The sequence below is a fragment of the Geotrypetes seraphini genome, chromosome 3 (genome assembly GCF_902459505.1).
Source record: "Geotrypetes seraphini chromosome 3, aGeoSer1.1, whole genome shotgun sequence".
NCBI lineage: Eukaryota > Metazoa > Chordata > Amphibia > Gymnophiona > Dermophiidae > Geotrypetes > Geotrypetes seraphini.
The window spans coordinates 189,426,046-189,439,209 of NC_047086.1; the positions used below are offsets into that span (position 1 = coordinate 189,426,046).

The 13,164-nt window shown below is 41.3% G+C and overlaps 1 protein-coding gene across 3 annotated transcripts in view; it reads right to left on the reverse strand.

Annotated features, from left to right (window-relative positions):
- Positions 1-4,059: 4,059 nt before the first annotated feature.
- The window catches only part of GPR84 (G protein-coupled receptor 84), a 29,671-nt gene continuing 20,566 nt past the window's right edge, over positions 4,060-13,164 (reverse strand). For all 3 annotated transcript variants that reach the window (XM_033935608.1, XM_033935609.1, XM_033935607.1), the window contains one exon: positions 4,060-5,731. In XM_033935608.1, the coding sequence (XP_033791499.1) occupies positions 4,520-5,665 (1,146 nt within the window). In that variant the 5' untranslated portion in view covers positions 5,666-5,731 and the 3' untranslated portion in view covers positions 4,060-4,519. The remainder of the gene's footprint in view (positions 5,732-13,164) is intronic.

Below are 13,164 nucleotides of genomic sequence, written 5' to 3' on the forward strand. Positions count from 1 at the left end.
TTCTAGGTAGTATCCCATTAATGCAGTGATGTTATCAGGGCAAATTCTGCCTGTGAAGTGATAGTGGTAATGCTGGAGTTATTTGGATAGCGCCACTAGGTGTGCTCAGTACTTTATAGATACATGAGAGCAATGTCCAGTGAGAGCAATGTACAGCGATGCTATCTGGGGTGATATCCCATATCTGACATATGGTAAAACAGAAGCACACCACTCAATATTCAGCATTGTTTGGATAGTCAGAAATGACTCCTGACCTGCCAAGTAGCGCATAGCCACCTATCTGCTGAAATTCAGCAGGCGATGGCCATCTATCTCCGGCTGAATCTCCCATTCAGCAGATTGGCCAGTGACTGACCATCTCAAATGATACAACCACTCGCCATCAATATTTGTTGGCTCACTGGTTGAGTTCAGTGGCAAGATAAACTCAACAAAAACAAGGTCTATCTTTGGCCACTAGGACTTAGGGCTAGATTCACTAAGCAAACTGATCGTGTACCGATGGTCTGTTCATGCGTGGGGATCACTATAGAACGATCTGTGCTGGCAGATGGGGGCATTCCTCCGATCGCCCCCATCTGCATGTTGCAGTTTGGTGAATTCGTCGGACCTGCCCTCAGTCAGCCAGCCAGTGAATATCAGAAATTCAATGCCGGTTGCCAGATATGGTGTCAGCACTAAATTTATAAGAACATAAGAATTTCCACTGCTGAGTCAGACCAGTGGTCCATCATGCCCAGCGTCGGCCCTCTGGTCTAAGACCAGCACCCTAACTGAGACTAACCCTAACTGAGACTAACCTTACCAGCGCATGTTCTTGTTCAGCAGAAACTTGTCTAACTTTGTCTTGAATCCTTGGAGGGTGTTTTCCCCTATAACAGCCTTTGGAAGAGCGTTTCAGCTTTCTACCACTCTCTGGGTGAAGAAAAACTTCCTTACGTTTGTACGGAATCTATCCCCTTTCAACTTTAGAGAGTGCCCTCTTGTTCTCCCTACCTTGGAGAGGGTGAACAACCTGTCCTTATCTACTAAGTCTATCCCCTCAGTACCTTGAATGTTTCAATCATGTCCCCTCTCAATCTCCTCTGTTCGAGGGAGAAGAGGCCCAGTTTCTCTAATCTTTCGCTGTACGGCAGCGAACTGTCTCCCATGGTCTGAATTACTGAGTGGCACAGATAGAAAACAATGACAGATAAAGACCATCCAGATGATCCGACTGATAATCAGTTTTATTTGGCCTGCTAGGAACATCTCCTAGCCGACAAAATAGAACATAGCTGACTATCTACTGTTATTTAGTGGGAGATAAGCGGTTATATCCTACTGAATATCCAGGTCAGTGGTTTGCCTGGTGACTGGCTATGTCGTCCAACATGGCTGGTCACCGCCAATATTTATTAGCTCACTGGCTAAGTTCAGCAGCTAGACAGACCTGGCTATGTCTTGGCTGGCCACAAAAACCTGTAAATTCAATGGTGGGCACTGGATATGGTGCTGGCATTGAATTTTTGGCTTCATCGCCAACCGCAGGAGATAGCCAGCTGTCTCCTGTGGGCTGAATATCTGGCGGCATATGGCTTCGGGTTACCATATGGCTTCAAAAAAGAGGGTTTTGCTTCCACTGAAAGCATAGGGAGTATGGAGGACAGATAGAGACATCTAGGTTTTACTTCCATAGAAAGTAACATAAGTAAAACACGGATGTTGCAATCCATCCTCTTTTTTCTGGAGCCATATGGTAACTGTAATATGGCTTATCTAATCTGTCTGTCTCTCCTTTAGAGATCTTGTGTGCTTGTGTGTTCCATGCTTTTTTGAATTCAGATACAGTTTTTGTTCCCCTACATCCATCAATATTATCAGGATGATGGGCTGTCTGTATAATGATACAACTGTAATCCAAAAAAGGGGAAAACCCAAAAACAAAACACCTCAAGTCACACTGCTGAGTAGCGTGAGCTAATGCTGAACTGCCCATTCTAATCCTATGGGCAGCTCGATATTTAGTTTGCGCTGCTTGGCAGCGCAGCTTGATAAAAGGGAGGGTAAATGAAGAAAACCAAGGGGTACATTCCTCATATTTGGAAAATTAATTCAATTTGTTTTCTGAATTTGTACTTATTTCTATTTTTACTAAAGAATTACATGTTATAGATCATTGTATAAGTTTGGAAATGCATACATTAAAAAAAATTTCTTTTAAACCAAGGGGTACTAAAATATAAGCCATATAGAAACATTCATAATTATGTCAAGAAAGTAACTTGTGGCACAATATTAAAAAAAACAGGAGCTTAAGATAACTGAGGGTTTCAAATAGTTTGTCCCAGCCACTAGCCCCCCCCCCCTTTTACAAAACCCGAGGAAGCAGTTTTTAGCGCAGGCTGGTATGCTGAATGCTTTGCACTGCTCCCAATGCTCATAGGAACTCTATGATTGTCAGAAGCAGCGCAGAGCATTCAGCGTGCTGGCCTGCTCTAAAAACTGCTTCCGTGGTTTTGTAAAAGGGGGGTGCGGGGTGAGTAATGCTCATATTCTAAAAGGTGCCATATCTTGGGCACCAGTAGGTTCCCTACCAGCACCTAAGTTAATTTCAAAACACTGCTTAAAATAGTACCAAATTTCTTATATCTTAATCAGATTTATGCGCAGATTATAAATTTATCTTTTTTGTGTGTGTGTTCCCCACCATATGTGTTCCCCCTTAAATGTTTCCTTTTTTTCTTTAAAGATTGTAGTTCATCCCCTTCACCCTCTGTACCAGTCATGTATTAAGATGTATAGAATTTGAATGCAATTGTATAAGAGTTTTGTTTCGCCCCCCATTTTTAAAAAATGTTATATGCATTGAAGCATTTGACATTGCGTACATAACAAAATTTAATAAAACTTGAAACTTACTTAAAAGAAATTTCAAGGTGCCTAAAAAAGGGAGCTGGAATCACACCTCCGAAGGCACCTACTGGTGCCTAACGCCCCTGTAGGCATGACTAATGCTGGACTGGCATTAGGTGCGATTCACGTCAATGGTAGGTACCAGAAATGTAGGCCTTGAAAACCTTGGCCTACATTTCCGGTGCCTGCCTTTGCCAGAGGCGTGATTGACACATGATCAGCAGCTGCTTTTAAGGCGGCCACTGATAATGGCGCCATTGAGAGAATCCGGGCCTAAAAGTATAATCATATGCCTTTAAAAAAATGGCGGGGGTCAATATTCAGCCAGCGGAGCTCAGCATTTTGCTGACTGCTGCTGGAATTATGTCTGTATATTCAAGGCCAGGCCATGTCCAGGCTTTGGCATTGAATTTCTCGGTTTGTAGAGCCAGCTAACACATAGCTGGTTAGGTGCGATATTCAGCACTTAAACAGTTAAGGTGAACTGCATAAAGATAGGACTGACTTTTATGCAGTCTTATTTATGTGGTTACCCTAGCCAGTTAAGTGCTGAATATTGGCATTTAACTAGCTAAATGCTGACTCTGCCCCTAGAATATCCTAAAATAGCTTATTTTGAGATAGGGGCTAACCAGTGACGTATCCCCGAAAATGAGTGTTTCACCCCGAACAGGTCATTTAACTGGTCAGGAGCTATTTCTGGCTAGTTAAATGGCTTTGAATATTGACCGAAGTCTTTTTATAGCAATTTAATATTGCAGTTCCCCACACCTAGTGACAGTCAAAACAAGTGAAGTTTTCTAAGTAACACTTTAATGATAAAATTATGACTCCTTATATATATATTCTATATTTTTCTCCATGCGATAATAGCATAGTTATATATTGTCTTTGAGGTGCAGTATGAGGGACAAAGTATCCTAGCCGGTGAAGAAGGGAACTTTGTGGTCCTGAAAGTCCTTGTGGATCATCATTTTAGGGTCATCGGTTTAGTTCAAAGGAAGATTTCACTACCTACAAGTGCTTTTATTTTCTGGGACCAGCCAGCATCAAGCAAGTGATTAAAATCAGTAAACTCAGGTACTAAATAAAGGTTGGGACACTGATCCCTCACATCATCTACCATGCAATACGCTTTGAAAGGAAGCTGGGCACAGCAAGAACAGTTTTGACATTTATTTTCTTTTATTGGTAACACTCATAAAAAACAACACAGAGAGAAATAATAAATAAGTAATCAAAGAAGTTGCTGTATAAATGTTTCACTAAATGTTTCACTGAATGTAAGGTCCGTGACTCCCTAGGGTGCACTGGATTACTGGGTCCATATCAATCCATTTTGACTTAAAAGGGCTAAAGAGAATTCATTACAAGAAGAACTAACACCTCTCAACAGTCTCAAGGAAAATCTCAAGGGATGCCACTTAGTTCTCCCTACTCTCTCTAGCTCTACCACCTTGTTTGTTTTTTCAAATATTTCTTGGAAATGTTTTGATTTTCCAGAGGGAGCTGTTACAACAGAAAGGTGGCATAAAATCCGCTAAGCTTGCAGTTCTAGTGAAATCACATAGGTGATGAGTTAGTCATCAAATAGTGATGGGTTTCATTTCAAGGGCAGTACTTAGGCTCTCCTGATGGCAATGAAAAAGACTTTCTGGTAGGCTTCCTTAAACTGGCGGTTCATGGCAGCGTAAAGCACTGGGTTGATGCAGCTGTTCAGCCATGTCAGGTTGGCTGCTATCATGTGAAGCATCTGTGGCGCTCTGCTCTTGGCGTCAAAGATGTTTAGGAGGAGAAATGGAATGTAGCTGAGGACGAAAAAGAGGAAGACCACAAAGCACATACGAGTGACCTTCTTGAATTCCAAGTTGGAGCTCTTGGGCTGACACGAAACTGCCGGGGCAGGGATTTGGGAAGGAATTGGCTGGGATGTACTCTGATTGGATTGGGTTGATGAAGGGTCGGATGGAATCACAGTTCTAGATGTATGCACTTGATCAGAAATATATTCACTGGACTGTGAAGCTCCTGAATCCACCCCGCTGTCCAGCTCCTGGGCTTTACCACGATTTGTCGAATTATTGCCAGCCACGAGGTCACTCTTCACATTTGTTTTCTTCAGTTTGTACTGATCTAGAGCTTTGGCAGCTGCTTTAACTTTCCTATGGATCAAGAAATAGAAGACTCCAACACACCCAAGGCCCACCACAAAATAGAAGGCCATCAGAATTGTAGTATAAGGTCTCCCCTTGATTCGATGGAAGCTGCAGGTGCATACTTTTTGGACCAGGACATAGACATGCCAAAGAGGGGCAAAACTAGCAAACCCAATCACCCAGGTACCCAGCAGGATGAATACCATGCCAACCCTGGTGAATATGCGGTCAAATAGCTTGGTGTTAGCAATGAGTAGATAGCGGCTAACAGCGATCAGGCAGAGGGTGAGGATGGAGACAGAGTTGGAAACAAAGAGCAGCATGCCAAAGACCCTGCAAAAGGTAGTCCCACTACGCCAGTACAGATAGAGGTACGAGTCCACTGAGAAGGGTTGCAGGAAGGTACAGTAGAGTATATCTGCCAGTGTGAGGTTCACAATCAGGAGATTGAAGCGTGTCTGTAACTTCTTGTCGAGAATGAAAGCCATGATGGTGAGGAGGTTCCCCACCGTTCCCACCAGGGACACGATGATCCCCCAAGTCACACCCACATAGCGGTATGTCACTATAGAAGGGTCGTAGCAGGAGAACTCATCTGTCTCATTGGACATCTCTGAGGCAGTGTCAGCAAAACTTTCCTTCTACACAGGACAGGCAGGTCTAAGGTTTTTCCACTTCTAAACAGAAAGAGAAATACATCAGTTACTGAAAAATAAAATAAGTTGACACGGTTTTCTGTCACCTATTTTTAATGTGAATAGTCTACTTTTAAATCAGCACAATGAGGTTAGGTAGCTGCTGAGAAACTGGGTTACTGCTTACATCGCAGACTAGTATCACACATTTTTAGACCACATCTAGAAATTTCTATGTCAAACCTTTGAGCAAGGAAAAATAAAATACTTGGCATTTTTTCATAGTATCACCCACACGTGTGATAGCAATGAACAAATAGCCTTCTATAGACATCAAAAGAATCAGCATTTTAACTATTACTGGGGTTTTAACTGTTACTGAAGTTATTAAAGTGCAAACTGACATCACAAAAGGGGGCTTGGTGCAAAAATCATACAAAATATTTCTGACATTTCTACATCTTGTACATTTTTACAAAGGCGTAACACAAGAGATTTATTAGGGTCAGCAGTTTTGCAGAAACAGAGAAGAACATATAGATTAAAATCCACTTTGACATGATGTTTCCCTCTTTTAGGCCCCTTTTTACAAAGCCATGGTAGTGATGCTGCCGCAGTAAATGCTCTAATGCCCATTCAATTCCTATAGGCGTCGAAGCATTTACCATGCTAGCACGCACTAATAGGTTTGATAAAAGAGGGGTTTAGAAGAATAAAATATAAGGACTTTCTCAAATCTCTGTTCTCTTATAAAGCAATATCTGTGTGGAATGGTCTAACTCTTACAGTTAGATTAAACTCTTCTTACAAATACTTTCGAAAGTGCCTTAAGACAGAATTATTCCAGAGATTTTTAACTTGAAATCAAATTATTGTTATTTTTTCTGTAACTACTTAATAGTGAATTTCTAGGTGGTATTGCTTAGGGATTTTGTAAGCTGTTTTAGACCCTTTGAGGGGGGATAACAACAGTATATAAAAGTCAGATGAGAAATACTTGAGTACCTGAATGTAAACTACTTAGGTACAAGTGGTCTATAAATACTAAAAATAAATAAATGTTTGCTGATAATGATCATAAGGCCTGTTTATTCTGTCAGATTTCACCACACATTGATTTCTGGCATTTCATTCCTTTTTTACTCCTTTTACTATGGTGTGCTATGCGTTTTAGCGCACGCTAAATGCTAACGCACCCATTATAAGTCTATGGATGCGTTAGCATTTAACGTGCGCTAAAGCACTTAGCGCACCTTTGTAAAAGAGGGTGTTTGTCACTAAAAGGGATCCTCTGTGTTTATTCCGAGTTATTTTAAATTCTATTACCATTTTTCTCTCCTATACCCCCTGGTAGGCCATTTTGTGCATCCACCAGCCTGTGAAAAATATTTTCTGATGTTACCCGAAACCTATTTCTAGCATGTTCTTTTCTCTCTCTCTTTTTTTTTTTTTTAATCTTTATTGATTTTCAAGTAATTAACAGAGCAATACACATGTATCTGAACGTATAATAAATCAAGAAAAGCACATTTAACTTACATTCAAAAGTAATCATTTTCCCCCACCCCCTTTACTTAATCAATAATATAAATGCACCTATTCTTCCAATAACCCACTCTTATTTAAAGTAGTAATACATTCCCACCTCTTAAAAAAAGGTTTGCTTCTGGTGCATTATTTATACCTTTTACAGTGTTTCAGTGTCTCTGTCCTACACCTCCTTTCTCCTCTTCAATATACTTATTAGTCCATAATTCACATCTCATTGTGTTTTTGGTGTAGACTCTGCAATCATTTTGGCAACCGTTCTAGTCATTTTATATCATTTCAGAGGTAACATAGTAACAGTAAATGGTCCATCCAGTCTTCCCAAACATACACTCTCTATAATTTAATAATTGTTCTTTTTCTTTAGATATTCCTGGGCCAGAAACCCAGAGCTCTGCCCAATATTGTGCTGGAGTCTCCATTGAAGCTCATTCCAGCTCATCTAAACTATCGCAGCCCATCCTCAACTGAATGGCCATATACAGTATAACCTCTAATATTACACCCCCAACCTCAGAAACATTATCACCTACCTTTTTCTGTTAATTATGATCCTCTAGGCACTTCCAAATCATGAAATCCAAACACAAGTGATCCAAGCACTCCAGGCACTGTCTGTATTATCCAAAATATGTACCAAACCCACCTAAAACCTACAGTACTTAATTAAAGATGACACGTGCAGGCAGTAAGTTTAGGTTGGGTTGGGTTTTGGAGGACTCACCATACAATATAAGTAGGTTATGGTGAGATGTGTAGCTGGGAATTTTTAATATGTAGTTCACTGCAGTACTCCCTAGAGTGACCCTCTGCTCTCCTGAAATGTCTCCATGGCCATCTGAAGCTGTAATCTAGGCTAATATGTACCGTTTCTTCAAATCTTTGGGAGGTGGGGGAGGGGGTGTCGGTGACCACTAGGGAAGTAAGAGAGAAAGGTCATGCCTTAACCCCTCCAGTGGTCATCTGGTCATTTTGGTCACCTTTTTGGCCCTTATTCGTTTTTAAAACAGGTCTAGCCCCAAATGTCTAAATGGTGCCCTGGCCCTTTTGTTAAATGTTTGATTATTTCTACACAACGTCCCAAGTCCTAAGCGTGCCCAACATGCTCCCTTGGAATTTAGATGAACAGGGGATGATCAGACTAGAAAGAAGTCTAAAATATGGGTTTTGAAAATAGTGATTTGGACATTTTTTGTTTGTTTACTCTTTGCTGATATAGTTTGATTGGCTGAGCAGGCATTCTGTTCAACCAACCAAACTGCACCAAGCAAAAAAATAAACACCCATAAAAAAGCATGGTTGGGCTGGGGGATTCACTGAAGGCCCTGATAGCAAGCTACTGAAACTCAACTAGATGCAAGAGGCATGTGAAGCAGGACAATTTCTGTCCCAGCAGCACCTAATAGAAGGAAATGATGAGGGCTCACAATTGGTTCATGGGTGTGGTCTGGTTTCCATCCCCAAAAGGAAAAGTAGTAGCCTTTGTCATTGGAAGCAGTCACGACTTCCCCTCCAAGCTACCTGGCTTCAATTTTTGGTGTGAGATCTCCTCCTGGCCTTTTGTCTCCATTACCTATGTCAAAAATTTCAGAAGTTTCAAGGGAATACTCCTTTCATCCTGCTGAAAGTTTGGAGGGACCTCCACCCCTATAAAGAGGCATGTAAGATTTAATCCAGCCCTGCATATCTTCAAGTTAAACAGAGTTGTAAGGAGCCTGGTCATCACATATTTTAAGCTCTATTAGGGTCCTATGAAAAACCATGGCCTGATCTTAGTAATTCAGTTATTCCCCCTTATGTAATTCTGTCATAATCATTTAGCTGCTTTCCCCACTGTAACATCACCTTCTCCTTCTGTAAATATTGAGCAAAATAAGCTATTTAAGACTTCCGCCTTTTTGCTGGTTTTCCTCTTGGCAAATTCCACTTCCTCCTTTTATCATGCCTACTTCCTCTTTGGATTTTTTTGTTTTGTTTGGATTTTTGTCTCTATCCCTATGTAGCCATGGAGTACTGGATGAGCAGTGGTTTGTAAGGGCAGAGGTTGGCACTCCAGCCAAAGCCAGAGGAAAGACAAGCTTTTAAGACACTCCCAATGCTCATCTGCACACTCAGCCTCCGTAAAAGGAAATTGTCCAGTCTGGATGGGTGCTTATAATAAAACAGATTTCTTCTGAACCGTTTCTCTAAAACAAATACAACTACAACTATTACTATTACTTATCATTTTTATAGTGCTACTGGATATACGCCGTGCTTGTACATCACAACATAGAAGAGACATTCCCTGCTCAAAAGAGCTTACACTACTGCTATTTATCATTTCTGTAGCGCTAAAAAGTGTACACAGCGCTGCATATTTGACATTCAGTAGATGGTCCCTTCTCAGAAGAGCTTACAATCTAATTTGGACAGACAGACAGGATAATCTAGTCAAGACAATTTGGATGAGAGTAAAAAACAAAGGTTCTGAAATCTTTTCCACCCTCTTCTGTATATCCACAAGCCAGCAAGGTATCTCTTCTCCATAGTTCTCTGTAGTCTTCAAGCTAGTAGCCAGACCTTTGCTACCAGTGGCTTTCTCCATATACTCAATAAATCACTTCACACCACAATCTCTTGAAGCCTTCTTCTGAGAAAGTTAGGAGACAAACCCCAGACACCCAATATTCAGCACTATTTAGCCAGCCAGTCAGCTAAATAGCACATAGCCACCTCAGACCTAATATTCAGCATGAGATGGCTGATGAATACGTGCAATTCAGACCACTGGCTGACTTAGTCGAGCAACCAATTTGGACTACTTAAATAGCTGGTCTATCTTTGGCCTCTATAACATAGTAGATGACGACAGTTAAAGAGCCGAATGGTCCATCCAGTCTGCCCAACCTGATTCAATTTAAATTTTTTTTAAAAATTTTTTTCTTAGCAATTTTTCTGGGCAAGAATCCAAAGCTCTACCCGGTACTGTGCTTGGGTTCCAACTGCCGAAATATCCGTTAAAACCTACTCCAGCCCATCTACACCCTCCCAGCCATTGAAGCCCTCCCCTGCCCATCCTTCACCAAACGGCCATAATAATAATAATAATAATAACTTTATTCTTGTATACCGCAATACCATGGAAGTTCAATGCGGTTAACAATAGAAGAGACTGTACATTTACAGCGATGATACATATTACAGTGTTATTACATTTACAAAGATGTTACATAAATAGCAGTAATAAAAAGGCATATACTAAAGAAGAGACTGTACGTATAAAGCGATGTTCCATGTTAAAGCGGTGGTACATTTACAGTGATGTTAAATGTGAGGCAATGAAAAGGCAGGGCAATTAGATAAAACAGAGCTTGAGAAAGAGAGGCCATAGTGGCTAGGGAGGGGGGCGTAGTCAGAGGGAATGGAGGCATGTCGAGGTCAGGAGGGTGCAGGGAAGGGGGGAAGGCAGCGTTAGCGGAATTTGTCGAAGAGGTAGGTTTTTAGTGACTTCCTGAACAGGTGGTAGGGCGGGGAGTTGGAGATGAGGGCGGTAAGGCAATTGTTCCATTTGCCCGCTTGGAATGCTAGGGTTCTATCAGTGAATCTCTTGTAGAGGCAGCCTTTTAGGGAGGGAAAGGTGAATAGGTGGGCGTTTCGTGTGTGAGAGGGGCCTGCTATTTCAAGGTGCTCAGACAAGTAGATTGGGGAAGATCCTGTTAGAGTTTTGAAACAGAGGCAACATACACAGACACAGACCGTGCAAGTCTGCCCAGTAACTGGCCTAGTTCAATCTTTAATATTATTTTCTGATTCTAAATCTTCTGTGTTCATCCCACGCTTCTTTGAACTCAGTCACAGTTTTATTCTCCACCACCTCTCTCGGGAGCGCATTCCAGGCATCCACCACCCTCTCCGTAAAGTAGAATTTCCTAACATTGCCCCTGAATCTACCACCCCTCAACCTCAAATTATGTCCTCTGGTTTTACCATTTTCCTTTCTCTGGAAGAGATTTTGTTCTACGTTAATACCCTTCAAGTATTTGAACGTCTGAATCATATCTCCCCTGTCTCTCCTTTCCTCTAGGGTATACATATTCAGGGCTTCCAGTCTCTCCTCATAAGTCTTCTGGCGCAAGCCTCCTATCATTTTCGTCACCTTCCTCTGGACTGCCTCAAGTCTTCTTACGTCTTTCGCCAGATACGGTCTCCAAAACTGAACACAATACTCCAGACTTAGCCGGCCAGTGCTGAATACCGGTCACCGGAAATGGCCTGGCATTGAATAGCTGGACTCAGCAGCTAACTCCTGCAGTCTGAATATTGGCCCCTGTGTCCTTGGGACCCTTCTCCTCAAAGATTAGGTGCTCCCCTTGAATCTCAGTTATAAGATATGGCTATTTAATCAGGGGAACAACCTGCTGGTGTTCAAGCAATCATATGTCAAACTCTGGAGTCCTTTGCTTGACTAAGGAGGACCAACTGTCACTTTATCACTTCCCTGCCTTTAGGGTACAAATCATAGCACATTTCTTCCTGTTCTCCTTTCTTTTTTTTTATTTATTCAAATTTCTATACCGTTCTCCCAGGAGAGCTCAGAACGGTTTACATAAGTTTATTCAGGTACTCAAGCATTTTTCCCTGTCTGTCCCGGTGGACTCACAATCTATCTAATGTACCTGGGGCAATGGGGGATTAAGTGACTTGCCCAGGGTCACAAGAAGCAGCGTGAGTTTGAACCCACAACCCCAGAGTGCTGAGACTGTAGCTTTAACCACTGTGCCACACACTCTCCGTAAGTGCACTCTGTTCTGCATTCTTTGTGCTTGCAGCCAACACCCAGAGCTCTGATGTCACTGACCACCTGATTAGCGGTGACGGCTAAGAAAGCAAATACGAGAATGTTAGGACTTACCAGGAAAGTAATGGAAAACAAAGATGAAAATGTTAGAATGGCACAGCCGAACCTCGAATGCTGTGTGCAATTCTGATCGCCATATCTCAAAAAAAGATATAGCGAAATTAGAAAAGGTACAGAAAAGGGCGACAAAAATGATAAAAGGAATGGGAAGGCTTCCCTATGTGGCTAAAGTGGCTAGGTCTCTTCAGCTTGGAGAAAAGACGGCTCAAGGGTGATATGACAGAGGTCTGTAAATACTGAGTGGAGTGGAAAGGGTAGATGTGAATCGCTTGTTTACTCTTTTCAAAAATACTATGACTAGGCGGCATGCAATAAAGTTGCTAAGTAGTAGATTTAAAACAGACCAGAGAAAATATTTCTTCACACAACATGTAATTAAACTCTGGAATTCATTGTCGGAGAATGTGGTGAAATCGGTTATCTTAGCAAGGTTTATACAAGGTTTGGATAATTTCCTAAAAGAGATTCCATAGGCCATTATTAACCCCTCCTCTTTTACCTCCAGAAGATTCACCTACCTTCAGATAACCTTCCCCCAAATTACCCACCTTAACACCTTCCAATTAAACAAATACCATAAATAGATTGTAACCTACCCTCTCTAACTGAATTCCATATGTATTTTTCATACAGTTCTTCACTGTCAGTTTAATTTCCATCCTATAAGTTCACATAGAATTTTTCTTTTTTCAACCATCTTTATTTTCTCTTCTTTATTAATTTCCAGGTACTTTAGTTAGATTGTGAGCCTTCGGGACAGTAAGGGAATTTTTTAAGTACCTTCTTACTTCTCATTTATAATCTTAATGTATATTTTCTTCAAACCGCTTAGAACCTAAAGGATATAGCGGTATATAAGAAATAAATTACATTACATTACATTATTGAAATGGCTTGGAGAAAACCATTGCTTATTCCTAGGATAAGCAATATAAAATCTGTTTTATTATTTGGGATCTAGCCAGGTACTTTAGGACCTGCGTTGGCCACTGTTAGAAACAGTGCTACTGGGATGGCTGGACCTTTG